The sequence below is a fragment of the Ooceraea biroi genome, chromosome 2 (assembly GCF_003672135.1).
Source record: "Ooceraea biroi isolate clonal line C1 chromosome 2, Obir_v5.4, whole genome shotgun sequence".
NCBI lineage: Eukaryota > Metazoa > Arthropoda > Insecta > Hymenoptera > Formicidae > Ooceraea > Ooceraea biroi.
The window spans coordinates 18,450,733-18,477,625 of record NC_039507.1 but is presented as its reverse complement, the minus strand read 5'-3'; the positions used below and the strand labels follow the sequence as shown (position 1 = coordinate 18,477,625).

Below are 26,893 nucleotides of genomic sequence, written 5' to 3'. Positions count from 1 at the left end.
CAAAAACCAAAATTTGGGGATGCAATTCGTTACAAATATTCGTTACACACAGAATAAGTTGCAGATATAATTATATGATATATGATATGTTATATACTTACCATCATATCAAAACTGACGTGTACGTATGATCAAGCAAGTAACGCTCCTTCTAAGAAACGTGTATACGCTACGACTGCGTAGACTGTAATGAAGAACGCGAAGACACGTACTGCTCGGAAAAATCAATTGCGCTTGCGCGGACTTTGGTCAAGACATCATGCAATGACTATTTTTCTGTGAGAAATAAATATCCGTTGTACGTACGGCGCCAAATCGATCGGTTAATCGCCCACTTTTCTCTCCCTCGCAAATTGCGAGCAAATTATTTCTATAGCACCGTATATTACATTTTGATATTTTATGTTACTTTCATCGGTATATTTATGTTAAATTAAGGAATTTTACCTTCAAAACTACGCTAAAAGAAAAATATCATATAATATTCTTTATTCGAAGACAGAAATAGCTAAAATCGCTTTATTGCATGTATATCGCAATATATCGCTCTCAAATGCGTGTGGAAGCTCGAACAAGAGTGATCTCTTTGAGATATGGATACTCAATTTCTTTACATTCATCGACTATCTCTGGTTGCAATTGGGTTATGGCCTTACCATCGAACAATGCTTGTTCAACTTCAATGTTCTGTGTTTTCTCTTATTTTGATTAGTTTTATTATATTTCAGGTATGTAAATATGTATTAATAGACGTATAATTTTTTATATATTATATATAATATAGTTGTATATAAAATATATATATATATATATAGATATATATGTATATACATATATAAAATATAGGTTTTTATATTTTATATACAATATAGTTATTATTTTTATACTAATTATTTTATCCTACTTTTATTACATATAATATAGATGATTATATTTTAAACATATTTTCAGTTTCATGAAAGATTAAAAATCATTTGATAACACTATTATGAACAGAAAAACTGTTTGTCATGCTTTCGTATTAATTTGTAATTGACATAATTAGTAATTTTTGCTTTATACTTAGTAATAATGGTAGGTAATGTAAATCATAATTATTGGGTCATTAAGTATGAAACTTTACAAATAGAACATAAACTTTTGCATTTTTTGGCACATGGACATGATTTATTTTCAATCGAAGTATGCGCCCATGTTAACTACATACTTCTGCCATTTTAGTGGTAGTTGGTCTATGCCTCTACTATAGAAGCCAAGAGTACGGGAATCGATGAAGTCGCGGAAGGCTGTTTCGACTGCCTGTTGAGAATTGAAGAATTTTCCCACCAACAAGTTGTCCAAATTCCGGAAGAAGTGATAGTCGGTAGGTGATAGATCTGGTGAATATGGTGGATGACGGAGAGTTTCTAATTCCAACTCCCGTAGCTTTGCCACGGTCAGTCGTGCAGTGTGCGGTCGAGCATTATCATGCAACAGGATTGGCATTGACCGATTGACCAATTTTGGTTGTTTAATAGCAAGTTGTTGCATCATTTCGTCCAGTTGCTTGCAATATACTTCAGCCGTTATCGATGTACCAGGTTTCATAAAGTTGTAGTAGATAACACCTGACCTGGACCACCAAACAGTCATCATAAGCTTTTTCTGTGTAATGTTGGGTTTCGCGTGATGTCTCGGTGGTTCATCAGCGTTCAACCACTGACGTGAGCGTTTACGATTGTCGTAGAGTATCCACTTTTCATCGCAGGTCACAATTCGATTCAAAAAAGATTCATTTTTGTGACGGGAAAGCAAAGAAAGGGAAGCCTTTAGACGTTGCGCCTGCTGCGCATCGGTCAATTCGTGCGGGACCCATTTGTCCAACTTCTTTATCTTAGCAATTGCAGCTAAATGAACCAATATGGTGGGTATGGAAACATTGAATATCGATGCCAATTCACGTGTACTTTGAGATGGATCGGACTCTACTACGGCTCTCAAGTGATCATTATCCACCTTCGTCTTTGGTCTTCCACGTGGCTCATTAGCGAGGCTGAAATCTCCATCTCTGAAGTTTTTGAACCAATTGCCCACCGTTGCTTTAGTAGTTGAACCTTCACCAAATACAGCGTTGATATTACGAGCTGTCTCCGACACTGTGGTTCCACGGCGGAACTCATATTCATAAATCACACGAATTTTGGACTTTTCCACAGTTCTATAAAAAAGAATCCACCAATAAAACTAATGAAGATATTTGAACAAACAAATATGACATTTGAAGAGCGAACATACATCTATCACACTAACCTAACCTGATACTGACGTCTGGCGCCAAATTTGAGATAACAAATGTTAAAGATGGCGCTTTTACATTTGTAGTTTCATACTTAATGACCCAATATTCCACAATATCAAAAATACGCTTTTTTACGAAAAGAGAAAATAATCGGTAAAAACCGTATCAACTTCATACTTAGCGTCACACACACACACACACACACACACATATCTTCCTTATTTCTCTTATTGTTAGTCTTTAGAAACTGTTTTTGTTGAAGTCTCTTTACATTCCTTACAGCCCTATAAATATCTTTGCTTAAAAATAGAATTTGCAATAACCAAAAACATGTTAAATACTCGACCAAAAAAAGTTAATTTACCAATAACAAATTAAATCACTGGATGCATTAAGGTTTATTTAACGATATCCAAGCACCATTTGCGTTTTATGCTAATTAAATGACAGTATAATTTCCTACAAGTATAAGTTTTGAAATATTTATATTAATTACAGCTTACAACACTTCTAACTACAGAATGGACTATTGACTTTATTGTTGAAATCCTTTCTACATCACTTTTCGTTCTTTTGTGCACAATTCTTTATAATTCTTATTGGATTAACACGCATGTTGTAAGTTGAGTTTTTTAGTGTGCTTCTAAACATCAACGTGTTATATAGATTAGACTTTATACGCTATAATGTTTTGTAAACTTTATCAGAGAAATAGTGAATGATATATTATTGATACGATAGATGAAACGTTTATTGAACAATCTGCAGTACATCTGTAGCGACATAAAGGACGAAAACGAAATTGCTATAATAAAAAGATATGGATACAGTGCAAAATGTGTTGCAATTGGATTCACATGTAAGAATATATCGATTTTATTTATTATATCTTAGCGCACGCTTTTCAATATAAAATATTATATCACAAATGTGCGAACATGAAAGTAAATAAGAAAGAAGAGTGGATATAGTATTAGCAACCTATCAAATTATTACAGAAAAATGAAAAAGTCGAAAAGCAATAAGAAGATAATAAACTGATCAAAAATATGAAACATATACTTATGCTGTATTTCGATATATCACAAAGGATGACTTTATTTGATCATTGCTTATGTTTTTAAATCATCTTCAGTGTTGACGATAGGCGCTTTCTTCATCGTAACTGTTTTTCCACTTCTGCCGCGGTTTTTCGCCATCTTTTTCCTCGTAAATGGATCTAAGCCACATCGCAATATATACATCAGAACGGAATATTTTGTTGATCAAGAAAAATATTTTTATTTTATTTTGCTGCATCTGTACGCAGTTCAGTACATAGGAGGAGGTATATTATTAGGAGGAGCAATAGTGGTGACAGGATACTTTACATATTTTTGTGGATTATTTAACATTGCCAGGTAAGGGAGAGAAAGTAATTTAACAACAGTGAAAGTAAAACAGAATGGAGCATTGTGATTACATATACAATCTTTATTTTCAAGAACAAATTTTGGAAAAAATATTTGTAATTTATTTGCAGTTATCGTATCGAACAGGCAATACGAATAAATAGTGACAAAGAAAGTAATCGAAAGAACAAGAGGGAGATCGACAAGAAGATAAGTCATGCAGTCGACATTCATCGCACAGCTCTTGAGTATGTTCCATTCCATCCATACAGGCACTCACGCACGCACACATAGCACAATTTTAGGATATTTCTATTACATATGAAATAAAATATTTACATGTTTCATTTATATGTTTTTCATAGGTTTATTACATTCTATATACATAACTTCGAGGGACCATGTTTTGTTATAATAGCGATTCTTGTAATTTCTTTGAGCCTCAATCTGTTTGGAGTAAGAATTTTAGCAAAAACCTAAATCTCACATTTAGTAAATTTTTTTATTCACCAATGCAACAAGATATTTAAATTGATAGGATTTGGATCTGCAGAAAAATAGACGAAGGCGATCCAAAAAGTAATGAGACTGGTCCTGCTAGAGAAAGTAAAAATCTCTTCTATCAACTTTGAAAATTCCGTTCCGATCGATTCAACTAGTAACCAATAATGATCGATCGCGAAAATATTGCAGTTTGCCTCCGAAAAAGAATATGGGGAAAAATATTGACTATTGATATGCGATTCAATTTTGTGTCCAGTTAAAGAAATGAGCTTCGAATACTTATGGGATAATAACGGAAGCTCTTAAAGAACTATGCGTATCATGTGCAACATGTTTTCGTTGACATGCCTCGTTTCTGGTCGGTCGTGAGAGCGCAGAAGAAGAGGCATCCAAACACCATGACTAATGTGATGATTAATACAACCAGCACAATCATACGAGAAAATCGACGCATCTACATCGATGTATTAATGCTCCTGGATAGTCACCGCGGCCATGTTGAATTATGACGTCAGGGGCAAGATACGACTAGCTGAGTATTCTTGCGCGCCATTTTCTAATAAAAAGATATTTAGTTTACAAAACCTCCCAAATCACTTTAGCATACTTCTAAAAATATCCGAAAACCAACCTTTTGTGTCTTAACAGTCAATCAATAGCCGTAAAATGCCTGTAATATGAAAATAGTCTTGCACGTGCGCAGTCATTCCGCATGACCAAGTCTCATATCGCAGTCATTTTACGATTATTGATTGACTGGTAACAAATAAGGTTAGTTTTCGTATTTTTAAAGTATGCTAAAGCGATCTAAAGTGTTGTTTTATACGAATATCTTTTTATTTGGAAATGGGACGCAAGAATTCTCGTGTCATTTCTCGTCTCTCACGTCATAATTCAACATGGCCGCAGTGACTACTTAGGAGCCTTAAAGTAAATGTTGTATCGCTTCAGAAAAAACGTCCGAATAAAAAAATTGCAGAAATTCTATTGCACCACGACAATACACGATTCCATGTCGCGCAATCTGTGTATCAGTTTTTTTTAAAGGATAAGAAGATAAATATAGTTTCTCTTCTTTCGTCTTTCGTACAGCCCCTAGGTTTGGGTGTGACGTCTGGTTGTTCTTAAAAGTTAGGAAGGATAGGATCAAAATTTGGCGAAGATGAAGCAGTTGTAAAAGCAATGAAAGCACAGCAAATACTTTTTCACGGATAAACTAGATTTCGTCTTCCAAATGTGGATAACTTTTAGTGCTGGGGAAAGTGTGTTGCATTTAATGGGGACTATTTTGAAAAAAATATGTGAATTTAGATTAAAAATACAGTTTTGTATTTTTTACAATATTTGTCTCATTACTTTTTGGACCACCCTCGTAACTAGAATGACATAAAACGAATTGTATATATGTTGAATTCATAGTATTAGTAGAATCTTTACAATTTAAGATATTGCATCTGAGAAACATTTTGCACGTTTTGCTAATTAACAATTAATTTAAAAGGTATGTATGTTACTATCTATCTATATATCTATCTATCCACACACACACACACACACACACACACACGTGTCTTCTTTAATAGTATCTATTACAAAAAAGTGTATACGTAATGTTATAACATATTATTTTAGATTTCTCGAGCCGTTTTTGTACGTAAGATGGAAGATTTTGTAATACACTGTATTTTTGTGGTTGGCATTTTAACATGTTCATTTGCAAGCAGTTACATAAGTCAAGCAATTATAGATCACTATAATTACATATTTGCAACCGCGTAAGATATTTTGTTATAATATACTAAAGTCATCAATATTAATTTTATACGAACATATTAATATACGCGCGAATAACAATCAACGTGATATTGTAAATATAATATTTGCAAGTATCGTCTGTAAACATGTATTTCTATCCTAAGTGTTTTACCATCAACAGTTTTGATATTTCAAATTATCATTTTCAACTAAGCATTTTATTACTTAGTTATTACTTCACAGATATGAAGTTCCATGGTACGTTGCATCTGTACGCGTGCAAAGATTAATATTGTTTCTTTTGCAAATAGGCGCTAAGCCTTATAGGATAAACTTTGGTGGTCTTTGTACAATGTCTTTAGAAGATTTTGCCTCGGTAAAACTATTATACAGGGTGGCCCCGAACGTTCCGGCCAGACTTAGTGATTGTATAGGAAATTTAATTCTGAACAAAAAGTTTCCTATAAACATGGGTCGAGAAATGCTTCCTTAAAAAGTTAGCGCCCAAAAACCTCTGAAATCACGGTTATTTTATACATTTCTACAAATATCAAAGAAAGTATGAGTTTTTTAACAAAAATATTATACATTTTTCTGCATTGTTTAAGGGAATCATCATAATGGATGGAAGTGCAAAAGGTAAAAAGAAAATAACATAAGAAGAAAATGATACTTAATAACTTTTTTGTAGAAATAAAAATAAAAATAAAAATCCGTTTCTTTCGCAAAAACGAAATAATTTGTTTTAAACAAAAATAGTACTGTAATAATAGAAAATGAACGAAAACGTGAAAAAACTAATTCTTCTCGAAATGTCCCCCTCCAGCTTCAATACACTTTCGACATCGAGTAGTGACCGATCTGGTCGCTTTTCGGATTTCCTCCCGATTTAATTTCAGTCGTTCAAAAACCGTATTTATCTGTTGGATCAGATGTTCGCGAGACTCGATTGGCGTTGAGTAAACTTCATTTTTTACTCTTTCTCACAAGTAAAAATCTAAAGGGGTTAAATCTGGAGACCTGTCCACTCCACAGGTCCCCAACGGCCAATCTGTTTTTCCGGATAATGCTAGTTTATCCAATCCCTAACAATGTGAGCACTGTGAACTGGCCATCCATCCAACTGCAGCCAAATGTCATAGCGAAGATTTAAAGGCACATTTTGCAATAGATCAAATAGATCGTTATTCAAAAACTGTAAAAAGTGGTGTGCAGTGATGCGGTGAGGTAGAATGTGAGGTCCAATTAATTATTCATCAATCATACCTGCCCAAACATTGACTTGGAATTCATGCTGAAAAGACGATATCGGAGGAAGATGAGGATTCATTTCGCACCAGTAGTGTGAGTTGTGGTAATTGAATACTCCCGTTCTAGTAAAGGTGCTTTCGTCTGTCCAGAGGATTTTTGATGAAGTATTTACATCTAAATGCAAATACCATAGACAAAATCTTTCCCTTCTTTGATAATCGGCAGGGAGAAGATTTTGGACTGGTGTAAAATGATATGGGTACATATCCAATTCATGAAGTGACCTTTGAATTGTGGTTCGAGCAATCCCCAAAGTTAGAGAAGCACGACGGGTACTAGTATTTGGATTTATCTCAAAATGTCTCGCAACTCTTTCTGTTGTTCTAGCATTTCGAATAGGGCCCCGCACAACAGACAGGGTAGAAAGTGATCCTGTATCCCGTAAACGTCTGTGCGTTTCAGTAAAAACAGACCGATGTGGTTGCCGGCGATCAGGAAAACGGACAATATATTCGCGACATGCCGTTCTCGCCTCCCCGTTGCAAAAACCGTAAATGAAATGAATATCTGCGTATTCTTCGTTTGAAAAAATTCTTGAGCAAATTATAAAATGTCTCCGACTGATAAGGAAACTATTCCAATACAAAGTTGGCCAATACAAAGTTTTGCCAAAAGTTAGCGTTATGATACGGAACGCGCCGATATTGTCAGTCGAAGCTAGCGACCGAAGAGTAAAGAAGTGCGACCGCGTGGTAATAGCACCCGGAGTGAAAGAGGGAAGTTAAGAAGCCGTTAAGAATTCCCGCGGATTACGTTGACGACGGCTCGTATCTCCATCTCGGTGTGTTACTCTGGCTCAAGTGAATCCGACAGGACTTCGAATTAGCGCGGACTCGGCGCATTAGTAGTTGCTCCGGTGGGTGATCGAGGTGCGCCCGTGGTGAAACAAGTAGCTTACAGACGCAATGGGAACACAAGAGCGGCATGTCGCTATCAACACCACCACCGCCACCGCCACCGCCGCCACCGCCGCCGACGACGACGCTCTACCGTCGATAGTCGACAAAAACACTCTTTTGTACATAAACTGGTTATCTCAAACCTTATGGAACGTACTACGATTCATTTTGATCTCATTTAAAACATACTTTTAATCTCTACAACTTTTGTTTCGGTACTTTTTGTTGAAAAACGCATACTTTCTTTGATATTTGTAGAAATGTATAAAATAACCGTGATTTTAGAGGTTTTTGAGCGCTAACTTTTTAAGGAAGCATTTTTCGACCCATGTTTATAGGAAACTTTTTGTTCAGAATAAATTTCCTATAAACCCTCGAAGTCTGGTCGGAACGTACGGGGTTACCCTGTATATTATATCAATATATATATTAAGTTGTTCCAAATTAAATGTCCGAGTTTGAATATGCAAATTTGAAGGTGTAGTGTATGTAGGTAGGTTCGGGAATCGCCGGGCTGGTGCAGAGGATATTCGTAATAATCACAGTAATATACTGATAACAGCTTTACTATTTTTCACGACTACCGTCTTCGATCGTTCGATTAAATCTCTCGTCCTGCCTCGGTCCGCACGCATTCGCACAAACAACACTCACACGCATGCGTCCGAAACGGTGTATAAACGGTGTATTCGTAACTCTAATACTCGCACACAACAGAAGGGTTATAACTAAAAATAAATAAAAAATAACTAAGTGGTGTGTATAGGGAAAAATGTGCTGAGAAATACTGTATACAATAACTGGTTACCGCAAAATTGACAGGTTAATGATAAACAAATCATTATATATCGAAAATCGGACATTTCTTTCGGGACAACCTAATATATATTGTACATGATATACGTATGTATATATTATGTAATATATATACTGAAAACTAAAATTTTTTATTGCAGCTATCAACTGTATCATTATCGTATTTTACTATTATATGTGCTATCCAAAAGTGATATTAATATGAATCAACTTAATATTAAGACCAAATAAACTTGAAGATTAGGTACTTGCTTAAAAGTTTCGTTCTTAAATAATTGGTGGCTCAGATTGTCAGAAAATGAATAAAGAGAATGACACATCTCCGTTATTTTTAAATTTCATTGCGCTTCATGCATGTCAAGATAAAACCAAAGACTAAAACTGATTGAATTTATATCTAGTAGCCACCGATAATAAGTTTCCTTCTATTCACTTTTCTGAAAAATAATTTGAGACACGCTTCTTTCCTGTTCCTCGCTGAAACATACACATGCGTGCGCACATAATGTGCAATGAGATTTATATTGTTCTAGGTATTTCAAACTGCACTGCTTCGAGATAAAAGGGAGGAATGCAAATTTACCAGCAAGTTTTATGGAAATCTGTTGCCAATCTGTTAGCATACTGCTCGCATTGTGCTTACTGGGAAGCATTCGATCATATTGGGTTGTAATATTAATAAGTTTGGCTGCAAGTATAAACATGTTCTAATTCTAAGACTTATGACTCATTGCAAATGCATTTAACTGTGATTAACGAGAAACCGCTTGTAATCATTTTACACTCAGTACTGCTACAGTTTACAATTTATTGAAGTTTAATATTTAAATACCCTTAAAATGGAAAACTTAGAAATGTTCGGCAAATAATACTGTGGGAATTCAAACAAGGCAGTTCTGCTGATAAAGACACAGCTCGAAAAATGGTAAAAGTTTTGAATAGGAGAGGCTCCTCCAGTGATCTCTACCGTGATCTATATTACACAGATCACTTCCCTTATAATTTATTCCTATTGATTTATATTGATCCTAATTAGAACAATAACTGTGTTTTAAAGTCTAACACATCCCATTAGCGCACAGTTGCTTCGGTTAGAAAGTTTCATGTCTGAACATCGACATTTGCCAGGTTCGATCCACTAAACTATAAGTAATTTTTATGACTGACTGATGATTTAATACTTTATATAGTAATAAAAAATTTTAAATATAATCGAACTTATTTATATACAACCTAATAAAAAGCAAGGATGCGTATTTATCGGGCAGTGTCCTATCCATCAGACAAATTAAGTCATAAGATTATTATAACTGTGTGTATCCCGAACACCCAAGTTGTTAAATATCTGTTCATTGCTGGTACCCTATTAATTACTTTTGAAAATATATCGCAATACTGTTCACACTGTAATCGCTTGCTCCTATTTTTGTATTTTACCCACCTCTCTTACAGTTATATTATCAAAAATCGGGATGACTATACGGTACTCAATAAATAGTGTTTCCCAAAAAACCAAAATTTGGGGATGCAATTCGTTACAAATATTCGTTACACACAGAATAAGTTGCAGATATAATCATATGATATATCATATGTTATATAATTACCATCATATCAAAACTGATGTGTCTGTATGATCAAGCAAGTAACGCTCCTTCTAAGAACCGTGTATACGCTACGAATGCGTGGACTGTAATGAAGAACACGAAGACACGTACTGCTTGGAAAAATCAATTGCGCTTGCGCGACTTTGGTCAAGACATCATGCAATGACTATTTTTCTGTGAGAAATAAATATCCGTTGTACGTACGGTGCCAAATTGATCGGTTAAACGCCCGCTTTTCTCTCCCTCGCAAATTGCGAGCAAATTATTTCTATAACACCTTATATTACATCTTGATATTTTATGTTACTTTCATCGGTATATTTATGTTAAATTAAGGAATTTTACCTTCAAAAATACGCTGGAAGAAAAATATCATATAATATTCTTTATTCAAAGAAAGAAATAGCTAAAATCGCTTTATCGCGATATATCGCTGCCAAATGCGTGTGGAAGCTCGACCAAGAGTGATCTATGTGAGATATGGATACTCAATTTCTTTATATTCATCGACTTTCTCTGGCCGCAATTGGGTTATGGCCTTACCATCGAACAATGCTTGTTCAACTTCAGTCTTCTGTGTTTTCTCTTACTATGATTAGCTATCTTATATTTCAGGTATGTAAATATGTATTACTAGACGTATATTTTTTTCTATATTATATATAATATAGTTGTATATAAAATATATATGTATATAAAATATAGTTTTTTATTAAGAGAGTCAAATTATATTCGCCAGTAGATAAATAATGAAAGGCCAAAATTTTATGTCGACTAACTGGCAATCCTTTATTAAATTAACACGACGTTTCGACCGTGATTCCGGTCTTTTTCAAGTGTAAAATCTTATAACAGTTTAAACATATTCAAAAACAACGTGGCAGCGTTGTGTTAATTTAATAAAGGATTGCCAAGTTAGTCGATATAAAATTTTGGCCTTTTAAATAATTTTATATTTTATACGTAAAATATAGTTATTCCTATTCTAAAAGAGGCGTGTTAACTTCGTGAAGTTCTTTTTTATCGAATAGTTGAGGCCTCTTTTCGCGACGCTGATTGGTTATCTCGATTTGCGTTGTGCGTTATGTTCAGTTTAGATTACCATCACGCGTCTGTCTTCGTGTGGAGGTTAACACTTTGGTAGAGTGTGATAATTGTGCATAAAATAAATAACGTTTTTATTATTCGAAAACATTATTAATACTGAAAAATAAAATAGCGCACGCCTGTGTTGCTAGTATTTTTATAATTATTATTCTTTTCCTACTTTTATTACATATATTTTAGATGATTAAATTTATTTTAAACATATTTTTATTTTCATGAAAGATTTAAAATCATTTGATAACACTACTATGAACGGAAACACTGTTTGTCATGCTTTCCTATTATTTTATGATTGACATACTTAGTACTTTTTGCTTTGTACTTAGTAATAATGGTAATGTAAATCATAATTACTCCACAATATCAACAATACGCTGTTTTAAGAAAAGATAAACAATCGGCAAAAACCATATCAACTTCATAATTAGCGTCTCACACACACACACACACAAATCTTCCTCCTTTCTCTTAATCTTTAAAACCTATTTTTGCTGAATTACAACGCTATAAATATCTTTGCATAAAAATAGTATTCGCAATAAACAAAAAATGTTAAATTATCAACAAAAAAAAGTTAATTTACCAATAACAACTTAAATCACTGGATACATTAAGATTTATTTAACGATATCCAAGCACCATTTGCATTTCATGCCTATTAAATGCCAGTACACTTTACTAAGTTTTGAAAGATTTATATCAATTACAGCTTACAACACTTCTAACTACAGAATGGACTATTGCCTTTATTGTTGAAATTCTTTCTACATCGCTTTTTGTTCTTTTGTGCACAATTCTTTATAATTCTTGTTGGATTAACACGCATGTTGTAAGTTGAGTTTTTATAGTGTGCTTCTAAACATAAATGTGTTATATAGATTAGACTTTATACACTATAATTTTTTACACTTTACTAATTTTACACTTTATCAGAGAAATAGAGAATGATATATTATTGATACGATAGGTGAAGCGTGTATTGGACAATCTTCAGTACATCTGTAGCGATTTAAAGGACGAAAACGAAATTGCTATAATAAAAAGATATGGATATATTGCAAAATGTGTTGCAGTTGCATACACATGTACGAATATATCAATTACTCTTTATTATATCTTAGCGCACACTTTTCAATATAAAATATTATATCACAAGTGTGCGAACATGAAAGTAAATAAGAAAGAAGAGTGAATATAATATTAGCAACCTATCAAATTATTACAGAAAAATGAAAAAGTCGAAAAACAATAAGATTATACTAAACTGATCAAAAATTTGAAACATACTAATGCTATATTTCGATATATAAAAAAGGATGAATGTATTTGATCATTGCTTATGTTCTTAAATCATCTTCAGCGTTGACGATGTGCGCTTTCTTCATGGCCACACTTTTGCCATTTCTGCCGCGGATTTTCGGCATCTTTTCTCTCGTAAATGAATCTAAGCCACATCGCAATATATATATGAGAACTGAATATTTTGTTGATCAAGAAAAATATTTTTATTTTATTTTGCTGCATCTGTACGCAACCCAGTACATAGGAGGAGGTATATTATTAGGAGAAGCAATAGTGATGGTGGGATACGGTACATATTCTTGTGGATTATTTAACATTGCAAGGTAAGGGGGAGAAAGTACTTTAACCAGTTCAGTGGTAGACTCGAAGTCAACGTTTTGTGCCAAAAGTGGTAAGAGCGAATAATTACATATTTTACATCAAACCTTACCTATAAGGGGTTTTTTGGGTCACTGAATATGAATCCAGAGTCAAAATTGAGAAATTCAAAATGGCGAATCCAACATGGCGGCTTCAGGTGGCTAACTTTGTAATTCCATAATGGAAATGTATCACTCGGTATGCTTCTTTGGTCGCAAATAACGGATTGGTTCAAGACATTCGAACTGTATTTCGAACGTTTTAAAAAAATTAAAAATATAAAAAAAACAAAAACATGGAGTGTAAAATCCTACCGTAGCCTCCCTGTGGCGCACTCTGGAGTCGTGATAATATTTCATCAGCTAATAACGGAGATAAGATTATCCATAATGGAATACCGTTAATCACTAGAAGCCATATTGGGTCCGCCATTTTGAATTTCTCAATTTTGACTCCGGATTCATATTCAGCGACCCAAAAAACGTAAGTATAGCAAGTTTCACGCAAATCCGTTCAAAATTGGTAGTTATTTAAGGTGCCCATATATGAGTCATTACCACTGAACTGGTTAACTAGAGTAAAAATACAACTGAATGGAGCATTGTACCATATAAATTCTTCTTTATTTTCGAGAACTTCAAAATTTAGGAGAACAAATATTTATAATTTATTCGTAGTTACCGTATCGAACAGGCAATGCGGATAAGTAATGACGAAATAACTAATCGCAAGAACAAGAAGGAGATCGACAGGAAGATAAGTCATGCAGTGAACGTTCATCGCACAGCTCTTGAGTATGTCCTATTCCATGCATGCAGGCACGCACGCACGCACACATAGCACAATTTTAGGATATTTCTATTACATATAAAATGAAACATTTACATGTTTTATTTACATGTTATATTTACATATTTTTCATAGGTTTATTACATTCTTTCTACATAGCTTCGAGGGAACATATTTTGTTTTAATAGCGATTATTGTAATTTCTTTGAGCCTCAATCTGTTTGGAGTAAGAATTTTAGCAAAACCTAAATCTCATATTTATTAAATTTTTTATTCACCAAATGCAACAAGATATTCAAATTGATAGGATTTGGATCTGCAGAAAAATATACGTAGGCGATCCAAAAAGTACTGAGACTGGTCCTGCTAGAGAAAGTAAAACGGAGCAAAGTGACAGCACTGCATACAACATGTACCTTAACATCTTTTCTATCAACTTTGAAAATTCCGTTCCGATCGATTCAATTAGTAGCCAATAATGATCGATCGCGAAAATATTGTAGTTTGCCTCCGAAAAAGAATATGGGGAAAAATATTGACTATTGATATGCAATTCACTTTTGTGTCCGGTTATAGATATCAGCTTCGGATACTTATGGGATGTTAAAGGAAGCTCTTAAAGAACTATGCGTATCATGTGCAACATGTTTTCGTTGACATGCCTCGTTTCTGGTCGGTCGTGAGAGCTCAGAAGAACAGGCATCCAAACACCATGACTAATGTGATGATTAATACAACCAGCACAATCATACGAGAAAATCGACGCATCTACATCGATGTATTAATGCTCCTGGATAGTCACCGCGGCCATGTTTAATTATGACGTCAGGGGCAAGATACGACTAGCTGAGTATTCTTGCGCGCCATTTTCTAATAAAAAGATATTTAGTTTACAAAACCTCCCAAATCACTTTAGCATACTTCTAAAAATATCCGAAAACCAACCTTTTGTGTCTTAACAGTCAATCAATAGCCGTAAAATGCCTGTAATATGAAAATAGTCTTGCACGTGCGCAGTCATTCCGCATGACCAAGTCTCATATTACAGTCATTTTATTGATTGACTGTTAACAAAAAAGGTTAGTTTCTGGATTTTTAAAGTATGCTAAAGCGATCTAAAGTGTTGTTTTATACGAATATCTTTTTATTTGGAAATGGCACGCAAGAATTCTCGTGTCATTTCTCGTCTCTCACGTCATAATTCAACATGGCCGCAGTGACTACTTAGGAGCCTTAAAGTAAATGTTGTATCGCTTCAGAAAAAACGTCCGAATAAAAAAATTGCAGAAATTCTATTGCACCACGACAATGTGCGGTTCCATGTCGCGCAAACTGTGTGCCAGTTTTTTTTAATGGGTAACGCCACTCTAGCGCCCGGAAAAACAGCCTAATTTTGACAATGTTTTATGGGAATATAATGAATGGAATACAAAATCCGTTTAAAGGCCTTTATTGTATGTACTTTGAAGTGTATTTACAAATTTGTATTGAATTTTTTTACAAAATTGCGGCGTCAGAACTCAGCAAAGGAAGCCTCTTCTCACAGATAGTGTTCCGCGGCCGGAAAGATTTCTCCTCCAATTTTTGACCTGGAACAAAAAACTAAACAGTTTTGAGTCTTATATAAGGTTAGCTCGGGAAGTACCTACGGAAATTAAAAAATACCGTTTTTGTAAAACTGACGCACGTTTAAACAAAAAGTTTCATTTTTAGGTAAAAAAACTTTTTGTTCAAACGTGCGTCAGTTTTACAAAAACGGTATTTTTTAATTTCCGTAGGTACTTCCCGAGCTAACCCTATATAAGACTCAAAACTGTTTAGTTTTTTGTTCCAGGTCAAAAATTGGAGGAGAAATCTTTCCGGCCGCGGAACACTATCAGTGAGAAGAGGCTGAGCTCTGGCGCCGCCATTTTGTAAAAAAATTCAATAAAAATTTGTAAATACACTTCAAAGTATGTACAATAAAGGCCTTTAAACGGATTTTGTATTCCATTCATTATATTCCCATAAAAAATTAGGCTGTTTTTCCGGGCGCTAGAGTGGCTTTACCCCTTAAAGGATAAGAAGGTAAATATAGTTTCTCTCCTTTCGTACAAGGCTAGGTTTGGGTGTGACATCTGGTTGTTCTCAAAAGTTAAGAAGGAGAGGATCAAAATTTAGCGAGGATGAAGCAGTTGTAAAAGCAATGAAAGCACAGCAAATACTTTTTCAAGGATAAACTAGATTTCGTCATCCAAATGTGGATAACTTTTAGCGCTGGGAAAAGTGTGTTGCATTTAATGACTATTTTGAAAAGAAATAATGTGAATTTAGATTAAAAATACAGTTTCGTATTTTTTATAGCATTTGTCTCATTACTTTTTGGACCACCCTCGTAAGTAGAATGACAGAAAACTAATTGTGTATATGTTGAGTTCATATTATTAGTAGAATCTTTAAAATTTAAGATATTTCACCTGAAAAATATTTTGCACGTTTTGCTAATTGGCAATTAATTAAAAGGTATGCATGTTTATCTACACACACACACACACCCACACCCACACACACACACACACACACACACACACACACACACACACACACCACACACACACACACACACATGTTCTTTAATACTATCTAATACAAAAAAGTGCATATGTAATATTATAATATATTATACTTATATATATTTTAGATTTTTCAAGCCGTTTGTTTACGTAAGATGGAAAATTGTGTATTACACTTGGGGTTTGCGCTTGCCCTTTTAACATGTTCATTAGGAGCCAATTACATCGGTCAAGCAATTACAGATCACTATACTTACATATTTTCAACTGCGTAAGATATTTTGTTATAATAGACTAAATTGGTTAATATTAATATAAGTGTTCATACGACCATACGCGTGAGTACCAATCAAGGTGATATTTTAAATATAATATTTGCAAGTATCGTCTGTAAAACATGTATTTCTATCCTTTGTTTTTTACCATCAACAGTTTTGATATTTCATATTATCCTTTTCAAATAACCATTTTATTACTTAGTTATTACTTCGCAGATATAACGTTCGATGGTACATTGCACCTGTACGCGTGCAAAGATTAATATTGTTTCTTTTGCAAAAAGGCGCTAAGCCTTATAGCATAAAATTGGGTGGTCTTTGTACACTATCTTTAGAAAAATTTGCCTCGGTAAAACTATTATATATTATATATCAATACATATATTAGATTGTTCCAAATTAGATGTCCGAGTTTGAATTGCAAATTTAAAGGGTTATAACTGAAAAGAAATAAAAAGCAACTAAGTGCCGTGTATAGGGAAAAATGTGCTGAGAAATACTGTATACAATAATAATCGGTTGCCGCAAAATTGACAGGTTAACAATAGACAAATCATTATATTTTGAAAATCGGACATGTCTTTCGGACCAATGTATAGTATACATGATATATGTTATGTAATATATATACTAAAAACTAAAATTTTTTTTTGCAGCTATCAACTGTATCATTATCGTATTTTACTATTATATGTGCTATCCAAAAGTGATATTAATATGAATCAACTTAATATTAAGACCAAATAAACTTGAAGATTAGGTACTTGCTTAAAAGTTTCGTTCTTAAATAATTGGTGGCTCAGATTGTCAGAAAATGAATAAAGAGAATGACACATCTCCGTTATTTTTAAATTTCATTGCGCTTCATGCATGTCAAGATAAAACCAAAGACTAAAACTGATTGAATTTATATCTAGTAGCCACCGATAATAAGTTTCCTTCTATTCACTTTTCTGAAAAATAATTTGAGACACGCTTCTTTCCTGTTCCTCGCTGAAACATACACATGCGTGCGCACATAATGTGCAATGAGATTTATATTGTTCTAGGTATTTCAAAGTGCACTGAGTTGAGTCGAAAAGTCCTGAACTCTACGATATATAATGACAGAGTTATTGTTAAATAAATACCAGCGAATTAATGTCGTTCTAGAAGTATACGCTGTGAGTCACACAGACTGTCTTAACAGCATGAACGCAGCGGCGAAGTACTCACACACATTACCAGGCTCACTGACGTACGCTCGGCTAAAGGTCGGCGCTGATTGGATTGATTTTACTCAACAATTACTATTTTATTACGCATTATAGAGAAAAATAGTTCAGGACCTTTCGACTCAATTTTCCATAAGGAATAACACTATGTACTTAGTGGGCGGTGGAAAATTAACATCTTGTATAAATCTCTTATAGATTTGCAGATCTGTGTAAACAATAATTTTCATTATTGTTTGCCCTCCCTTGTGAAGTATAAGCTCTGTCCCTCCCCTTACACTCCCTCCCCACAAAAATCTAACCTAATCTAACTCAACTCGTAACTCTTTCTTCCTCTTAAAATTCGTGCATTTCACTCATTATCTTGCAGAATTTATGTTCAAAGGACAATACAATTATGATGAACGCATTGATATACTTTTCAACAGAATGTGTTCAATATATCCATTAGAGATTTATTACAGTACTGAATAAAATTTCCCTTATTTTGCACAATAATTATATATATAATATAATAAAAATTCGATGTATATTTATTGTATTAATGCACTGCCTCTGAGTGAAGATCCCTCACCCCAAACATGTACACTCTGTTACGAATAATACTAAAAGAATAAGTTTCTGTAACTTCTTTAAATTCTTAAATTATTTTCTATATTATACAAACGTCTTTCACTTATAACTTTTTAATAAACAACGAGCTACGGTTAAAACGTTTCAAAGGTACTCAGGACAATGTTTTTGACAACATATGTCAAGGTCAAGGCCATTGGAGGAATTTCTCCTATTCGCAACTTTTACCAAACATTTTATAGTTGGAATGATCAGTTTTGTTGCATTCATCGTACTCTACAGATCTTGCACCACCTGATTACACATACTTATTTCGTTTATAGTAAAACACATTAAATGGGAAAAAATTTAATAATGATGAAGAAGTCAAACTTTATACAAAACTGTTTTCAATCAAAAGATGAAAACTTCTATTCTAGTATTGACCAATTGCCTTTTAAATGGAAAACTGTCATAAATAATAATGGAGATTATATAATTGATTGAATGGCTGGGGTAGCATTTTGTCGCAACGAATATAATTTATTCCTTTTGATTTATATTGATTCTAATTGGAACAATTATTGTATTTTAAAGTTTAACAAATCCCATTAGCGCACAGTTGCTTCGGTTAGAAAGTTTCATGTCTGAACATCGACATTTGCCAGGTTTGATCCACTAAACTATAAGTAATTTTTATGACTGACTGATGATTTAATACTTTATATAGTAATAAAAAATTTTAAATATAATCGAACTTATTTATATACAACCTAATAAAAAGCAAGGATGCGTATTTATTGGACAGTGTCCTATCCATCAGACAACTTAAGTCATAAGACTATTATAACTGATGTATCCCGAACACCCAAGTTATTAAGTATCCTTTTATTGCTGACACCCTGTATTAACTTTGAAAATATATCGCAATGTTGTTCACACTGTAATCGCTTGCTCCCATTTGTATATTTTACCCACCTCTCTTACAGTTATATTATCAAAAACCGGGATGACTATACGGTACTCTATAAATAGTGTTTCCCAAAAAACCAAAATTTGGGGATGCAATTCGTTACAAATATTCGTTACACACAGAATAAGTTGCAGATATAATCATATGATATATGATATGTTATATGATTACCATCATATCAAAACTGACGTGTACGTATGATCAAGCAAGTAACGCTCCTTCTAAGAACCGTGTATACGCTACGAATGCGTGGACTGTAATGAAGAACGCGAAGACACGTACTGCTCGGAAAAATCAATTGCGCTTGCGCGGACTTTAGTCAAGACATCATGCAATGACTATTTTTCTGTGAAAAATAAATATCCGTTGTACGTACGGCGCCAAATCGATCGGTTAATCGCCCACTTTTCTCTCCCTCGCAAATTGCGAGCAAATTATTTCTATAGCACCGTATATTACATCTTGATATTTTATGTTACTTTCATCGGTATATTTATGTTAAATTAAGGAATTTTACCTTCAAAAATACGCTAGAAGAAAAATATATAATATTCTTTATTCGAAGAAAGAAATAGCTAAAATCGCTTTAACGCGATATATCGCTGCCAAATGCCTGTGGAAGCTCGAACAAGAGTGATCTATGTGAGATATGGATACTCAATTTTTTTACATTCATCGACTATCTCTGGCCGCAATTGGGTTATGGCCTTACCATCGAACAATGCTTGTTCACCTTCAGTCTTCTGTGTTTTCTCTTACTTTGATTAGCTTTATTATATTTCAGGTATGTAAATATATATTAATAGACGTATATTTTTTTCTATATTATATATAATATAGTTGTATATAAAATATGTATATATATAAAATATAGTTATTATTTTTATAATTAGTATTTTTTTCCTACTTTTATTACATATATTTTAGATGATTATATTTTAAACATATTTTAATTTTCATGAAAGATTTAAAATCATTTGATAACACTATTATGAACAGAAAAACTGTTTGTTATGCTTTCGTATTAATTTATGATTGACATACTTAGTAATTTTTGCTTTGTACTTAGTAATAATGGTAATTTAAATCATAATTACTTCACAATATTGACAATATCCTTTTTTAAGAAAAGATAAAATCATCGGCAAAAACCGTATCAACTTCATAATTAGCGTCACACACACACACACACACACACACACACACACACACACACACACACACACACACACACCTTCCTTCTTTCTATACTTGATAGTCTTTAGAAACTGTTTTTGTTGAAGTCTCTTAACATTTATTACAGCGCTATACACATCTTTGCTTAAAAAAAAATTCGCAATAACAAAAAAAAAGTTAAATTATCAACCAAAAAAAGTTACTTACCAATAACAAATTAAATCACTGGATACATTAAAGTTTATTTAACGATATCCAAGCACCATTTGCGTTTTATGCTAATTAAAGGACAGTACAATTTTTTAAGTTTTGAAATATTTATATTAATTACAGCTTACAACACTTCTAACTACAGAATGGACTATTGACTTTATTGTTGAAATTCTTTCTACGTCACTTTTTGTTCTTCTCTGTGCAATTATTTATAATGCTTTTTGGATTAAGACGCATGTTGTAAGTTGAGTTTTTATAGTGTGCTTCTAAACATAAACTTGTTATATAGAATGATATATTATTGATACGATAGATGAAGCGTATATTGACCAAGTTTCAGTACATCTGTAGCGACTTAAAGGACGAAAACGAAATTGCTATAATAAAAAGATATGGATACAGTGCAAAATGTGTTGCAATTGGATTCACATGTAAGAATATATCGATTTTATTTATTATATCTTAGCGCACGCTTTTCAACATAAAATATTATATCACAAATGTGCGAACATGAAAGTAAATAAGAAAGAAGAGTGGATATAGTATTAGCAACCTATCAAATTATTATAGAAAAATGAAAAAGTCGAAAAGCAATAAGACGATAATAATCTGATCAAAAATTTGAAACATATGCTATATTTCGATATATCAAAAAGGATGACTTTATTTGATCATTGCTTATGTTTTTAAATCATCTTCAGTGTTGACGATAGGCGCTTTCTTCATCTTATCTCTTTTGCCACTTCTGCCGCGGCTTTTCGACATCTTTTACCTCGTAAATAAATCCGAGCCATATCGCAATATATATATGAGAACTGAATATTTTGTTGATCAAGAAAAATATTTTTATTTTACTTTGCTGCATCTGTATGCAGTTCTGTACATAGAATGTGGTGTATTATTAGGAGGAGCAATAGTGATGACAGGATACGGTACATATTCTTGTGGATTATTTAACATTGCAAGGTAAGGGGGAGAAAGTACTTTAACTAGAATAGAAAGAAAACTGAATGGAGCATTGTAACATATAAATTATTCTTTATTTTCGAGAACTTCAAAATTTAGAAGAACAAATATTTATAATTTATTCGTAGTTACCGTATCGAACAGGCAATGCGGATAAGTAGTGACGAAGTAACTAATCGGAAGAACAAGAAGAAGATCGACAGGAACATAAGTCATGCAGTGAACATTCATCACACAGCTCTTGAGTATGTCCTATTCCATGCATACAGGCACGCACGCACGCACACATAGCACAATGTTAGGATGCTTATATTACATATAAAATGAAACATTTACATGTTTCATTTACATGTTATATTTACATATTTTTCATAGGTTTATTACATTCTATATACATAACTTCGAGGGACCATGTTTTGTTATAATAGCGATTATTGTAATTTCTTTGAGCCTCAATCTGTTTGGAGTAAGAATTTTAGCGAAAACCTAAATCTCACATTTAGTAAATTTTTTTATTCACCAATGCAACAAGATATTCAAATTGACAGGATTTGGATCTGCAGAAAAATAGACGTAGGCGATCCAAAAAGTAATGAGACTGGTCCTGCTAGATAAATAAAAAACGCGCAAAGTGGCAGCACTGCATATCTACATTTAGCTCAACATCTTTTCTATCAACTTGACTGATTGACTGGTAACAAAAAAGGTTTATAGTTTCCGGAGTATTTTAGAAGTATGCTAAAGCGATCTAAAGTGTTGTTTTATGCGAACATCTTTTTATTTGGAAATACCACGCAAGAATTCTAAATGTGTCTTTTCTCGTCTCTGACGACATAATTCAACATGGCCGCAGTGACTACTTAGGAGCCTTAAAGCAAATGTTGTATCGCTTCAGAAGAAACGTCCAAATAAAAAATTGCAGAAATTCTATTGCACCACGACAATGCGTGGTTCCATGTCGCGCAATCTGTGTGCCAGTTTTTTTAAAGAATAAGAAGATAAATATAGTTTCTCTTCTTTCGTCTTTCGCACAGCCCCTAGGTTTGGGTGTGACGTCTAGTGTTCTCAAAAGTTAAGAAGGAGAGGATCAAAACTTGACGAGACTGAAGCGGTTGTAAAAGCAATGAAGGCACAGCAAATAGCTTTTCAAAGATGAACTAGATTTCGTCATCCAAATGTGGATAACTTTTAGCGCTGGGAAAAGTGTGTTGCATTTAATGACTATTTTGAAAAGAAATAATGTGAATTTAGATTAAAAATACAGTTTCGTATTTTTTATAGCATTTGTCTCATTATTTTTTGGACCACCCTCGTAAGTAGAATGACATAAAACTAATTGTATATATGTTGAATTCATATTATTAGTAAAATCTTTAAAATTTAAGATATTTCATCTGAGAAACATTTTGCTAATTGACAATTAATTTAAGAGGTATGCATGTATGTATGTATGTATGTATGTATGTATGTATCTATCTATCTATCTATCTATCTATCTATCTATCTATCTATCTATCTATCTATCTATCTATCCACACACACACACACACACACACACACACACACACACACACACACACACACACACATATTTGTTCTTTAATACTATCTATTACAAAAAAGTGTATATGTAATGTTATAATATATTATTTTAGATTTCTCGAGCCGTTTGTTTTTTACATAGAATGGAAGATTTTGTAATACACTGTATATTTGCGGTTGGCATTGTAATATGTTCATTTGGGGCCAACTACATAGGTCAAGCAATTATAGATCACTATAATTATATATTTACAACCGCGTAAGATAGTTTATTATAATATATACTAAAGTTGTCAATATTACTTTTATACGAACATAATATACGTGTGAATAACAATCAACGTGATATTGTAAATATAATATTTGCAAGTATCGTCTGTAAACATGTATTTCTATCCTAAGTGTTTTACCATCAACAGTTTTGATATTTCAAATTATCCTATTCAACTAAGCATTTTATTACTTAGTTATTATTTCACAGATATGAAGTTCCATGGTACATTGCATCTGTACGCGTACAAAGATTAATATTGTTTCTTTTGCAAAAAGCCGCTAAGCCTTATAGCATAAAATTGGGTGGTCTTTGTACACTATCTTTAGAAAACTTTGCCTCGGTAAAACTATTATATATTATATATCAATACATATATTAGACAGTTCTAAATTAGATGTCCGAGTTTGAATTGCAAATTTAAAGGGTTATAATTGAAAAGAAATAAAAAGCAACTAAGTGTCGTGTATAGGGAAAGATTTGCTGAAAAATACTGTATACAATAATAATCGGTTACCGCAAAATTGACAGGTTAATGATAAACAAATCATTATATGTCGAAAATCGGACATGTCTTTCGGACCAATGTATAGTATACATAATATATGTGTATATTATGTAATATATATACTAAAAACTAAAATTTTTTATTGCAGCTATCAACTGCATCACTATCGTATTTTACTGTTATATATTCTATTCAAAAGTGATATTAATATGAATCAGCTTAATATTATGTTAAGACCAAATAAACTTGAAGATAAGTTACTTCCTTAAAAGTTTCGTTCTTAAATAATTGGTGGCTCAAATTGTCAGAAAATGAATAAATAGAATGAAACATCTTCATTATTTTTAAATTTCATTGCCCTTCATGCACATCAAGATGAAACCAAAGACTAAAACTGATTGAATTTATATCTAGTAGCCACCGATAATAAGTTTCCTTCTATTCACTCCTATCCTATTTATATATTTCTTCCATTCTATTCTATTATGTCCAAACGTTTTCGATAGGATTAGCATCAAGCGACTATGACGGCCACGGAACACGGTTTCAAATCGCAATGCGAATGCGGCATTTATGGCGAAATTTGTCTTTCGATCATGAAGATCGGACGATAATTCAAGCTTTTTCTAGAAATCATCTTAGAGGGTTAAATCTAAAGGGTCCTTCTCCTAGCTGCCATTGGAATTTCCTGTCTAACGGTTTCTAAGTAAAAGTTGTGTCACTCTCTTATCAAACAGAATGTATAAGTGTATATTCGTCCCGCTTTCTTAATAATAAATATATGTAGCAGTTTATTAGGTTTTTTGACAGATGCCACCGCGGACTTTTGTCCGACAATCAAGTTGCCGCCGCGGCATACGTATCGCGCCCTATACCTACATCATATGTTATATATATAATTACCATCATATCAAAACTGACGTGCATGTACGATCAAGCAAGCAATGCATGTACGATCAAGCAAGCAATGCATGTCCTATAGCACTTGTATAGTATTGTAGCATTTATTCATTACGTCGCGACGCGTCGTAGTTAATATTTTATGTTATCATAGGTCAGTACGTTTATAACAAATTTTAAGAAAAATTGTGTAATTTTATAAAATAAGTTAAATTGTTTGAATTAGGTAATTTAGCTTATGTTAAAAGAGAAATATTCTAAAATATTCGAGGTATATTTCAGAAATATATAACGCTCTGATAAATATATTAATTGCAACTTACATCATTTATAACTTCCGAATATCCGAAGGTATTGTTAATCTTATTATAAAAATTCTGTCTATGATATTCTTCCTTCTTATAAGCACAGTCCATCATATTTCTTTTCGGATTAACGCATACACTGTAAATAGAACTTTTATTTGAAGATATTCTAAAAAACAACGTCTTTCCCAACGTTTTTGATGAGGAATTCTCAAACTTGTCCCGAAAAAAAACCGAATTGTTGTGAATACTTCCCATCACATTTGATAGGTATTATTATCTAATGATTGGGTAATTTGCTTCCTCACATTTTTGGGAAAAATTTAGAGATTATTTTTTACAGTGTGAATGGAACCGCAGAGGTAGAAAAATATAAGTAGAAAAGAGATAAAAAGTCATAAAAATAATTTCACATGCGTATCCAAAATTTAATTTATATTATAATCAATGCCGTAAGTTTTAATAAAACACTATACTTATTTAATATGAGAAACATTTTACGTATTTTTCATTTCACGTATATATATTATGGTATGTAACTTTTCTGAAAAATACAATATTTTGAGACACGCTCCTCTCCTGCTCCCCGCTCAAACATACACACACATGCGTGCTCACATAATGTGCAATGAGATTTATATTGTTCTAGGTATTTCAAATTGCACTACTTCGAGATAAAGCGGAAGAATTTAGATTACATCTTATATTTGTAATTGCTATGTTTCTATATTCATTTCTCGGCAAATATTGCTGTGAAGAACTTACAGAAGAACTTACATTAATAACAACATGTTTTCTGCTGCTGTTGTTATAATCAGATCTATTCGAATATGATTATAAAGATAAGATAGGGGATAAAGATCATATACAGGGTGTTTCAAAAGTGATGGTCAAAATGTAGGGATGAGTAGTAAAAACGAAGAGAAGCAAAAAAGTTCCAGTAAACATGGGTCCGCAAATTAACCGTTTACGAAATAATGCAATTGGTTTGCTGGTTGGAGCCCGCTGAATACAAGTACTAATTCCAACAAAAGCAGTGAAAATTTTATTTAATTTATCAATTACGAGACAGGAACATTCATAATTTTGGCTTCAACACCACAGAAATGTGATTGAACATACACAAATGAAATTGTTTTGTTTGAACAACAGTGAAGTTTGTGGAGAAACAAGGTACAGTACAGTATGAACATGTTAACTGAAGAATTTTACAGCAGGTGTTCAAAATGCTGACCATGCACTAGAATGCGTCTGTGTACTCTACGTTGCTGTAATCTTGTTCCATGTTTACAAACCTTTTCACAATTAAATCACGATTCTGTAA

At 33.0% G+C, this 26,893-nt stretch overlaps 4 protein-coding genes across 9 annotated transcripts in view; all 4 read left to right on the top strand.

Annotated features, from left to right (window-relative positions):
- LOC105281866 (tyrosine-protein kinase transmembrane receptor Ror) overlaps window positions 1-26,893 on the top strand; it is a 125,936-nt gene that overhangs the window by 40,301 nt on the left and 58,742 nt on the right. The window lies entirely within an intron of this gene.
- LOC105281911 lies at window positions 554-9,279 on the top strand. 3 transcript variants are annotated; one of them, XM_026967907.1, is made up of 9 exons: window positions 560-728; window positions 2,777-2,896; window positions 3,020-3,137; window positions 3,414-3,678; window positions 3,801-3,917; window positions 4,035-4,125; window positions 5,806-5,948; window positions 6,172-6,304; window positions 9,095-9,279. In XM_026967907.1, the coding sequence occupies exons 1-9, from the start codon at window positions 594-596 to the stop codon at window positions 9,146-9,148; spliced, it is 1,176 nt and encodes a 391-aa protein (XP_026823708.1). In that variant the 5' UTR covers window positions 560-593; the 3' UTR covers window positions 9,149-9,279. The 3 variants fall into 3 exon arrangements, with proteins under 3 accessions (XP_026823707.1, XP_026823708.1, XP_026823709.1); XM_026967906.1 differs by lacking the exon at window positions 9,095-9,279 and having other exon boundaries at window positions 554-728; window positions 6,172-6,574; XM_026967908.1 differs by lacking the exon at window positions 9,095-9,279 and having other exon boundaries at window positions 561-728; window positions 2,986-3,137; window positions 6,172-6,574.
- On the top strand, window positions 9,488-17,784 carry LOC105286540 (odorant receptor 13a). Its single transcript, XM_026967924.1, has 9 exons — window positions 9,488-11,176; window positions 12,378-12,497; window positions 12,636-12,753; window positions 13,029-13,293; window positions 14,008-14,124; window positions 14,255-14,345; window positions 16,800-16,942; window positions 17,166-17,298; window positions 17,606-17,784. Exons 1-9 carry the CDS (start codon window positions 11,042-11,044, stop codon window positions 17,657-17,659), a joined length of 1,176 nt encoding a protein of 391 aa, XP_026823725.1. The 5' UTR covers window positions 9,488-11,041; the 3' UTR covers window positions 17,660-17,784.
- LOC105286542 (odorant receptor 13a) lies at window positions 19,790-24,699 on the top strand. 4 transcript variants are annotated; one of them, XM_026967923.1, is made up of 10 exons: window positions 19,790-20,472; window positions 21,198-21,317; window positions 21,412-21,508; window positions 21,779-21,852; window positions 21,953-22,043; window positions 22,172-22,288; window positions 22,419-22,509; window positions 23,699-23,844; window positions 24,067-24,199; window positions 24,513-24,699. In XM_026967923.1, exons 3-10 carry the CDS (start codon window positions 21,486-21,488, stop codon window positions 24,564-24,566), a joined length of 729 nt encoding a protein of 242 aa, XP_026823724.1. In that variant the 5' UTR covers window positions 19,790-20,472; window positions 21,198-21,317; window positions 21,412-21,485; the 3' UTR covers window positions 24,567-24,699. The 4 variants fall into 4 exon arrangements, with proteins under 4 accessions (XP_026823724.1, XP_026823722.1, XP_026823721.1 ...); XM_026967921.1 differs by lacking the exon at window positions 21,779-21,852 and having other exon boundaries at window positions 21,391-21,508; XM_026967920.1 differs by having other exon boundaries at window positions 21,391-21,508; window positions 21,779-22,043.

What these genes read in the sequence shown, in the direction of transcription:
- LOC105281911 (XM_026967906.1), top strand. Translation starts at nt 594, where the DNA reads ATGGATACTCAATTTCTTTACATTCATCGACTATCTCTGGTTGCAATT. An exon ending in TGTTGCAATTGGATTCACAT is followed by an intron (nt 3,138 to 3,413) that starts GTAAGAATATAT and finishes AATCATCTTCAG; the next exon opens with TGTTGACGATAGGCGCTTTC. An exon ending in AATTACATATTTGCAACCGC is followed by an intron (nt 5,949 to 6,171) that starts GTAAGATATTTT and finishes ATTACTTCACAG; the next exon opens with ATATGAAGTTCCATGGTACG.
- LOC105286540 (XM_026967924.1), top strand. Translation starts at nt 11,042, where the DNA reads ATGGATACTCAATTTCTTTATATTCATCGACTTTCTCTGGCCGCAATT. An exon ending in TTAGCTATCTTATATTTCAG is followed by an intron (nt 11,177 to 12,377) that starts GTATGTAAATAT and finishes TATCAATTACAG; the next exon opens with CTTACAACACTTCTAACTAC. An exon ending in GTTGGATTAACACGCATGTT is followed by an intron (nt 12,498 to 12,635) that starts GTAAGTTGAGTT and finishes TTGATACGATAG; the next exon opens with GTGAAGCGTGTATTGGACAA.
- LOC105286542 (XM_026967920.1), top strand. Translation starts at nt 20,338, where the DNA reads ATGGATACTCAATTTTTTTACATTCATCGACTATCTCTGGCCGCAATT. An exon ending in TTAGCTTTATTATATTTCAG is followed by an intron (nt 20,473 to 21,197) that starts GTATGTAAATAT and finishes TATTAATTACAG; the next exon opens with CTTACAACACTTCTAACTAC. An exon ending in TTTGGATTAAGACGCATGTT is followed by an intron (nt 21,318 to 21,390) that starts GTAAGTTGAGTT and finishes TTGATACGATAG; the next exon opens with ATGAAGCGTATATTGACCAA.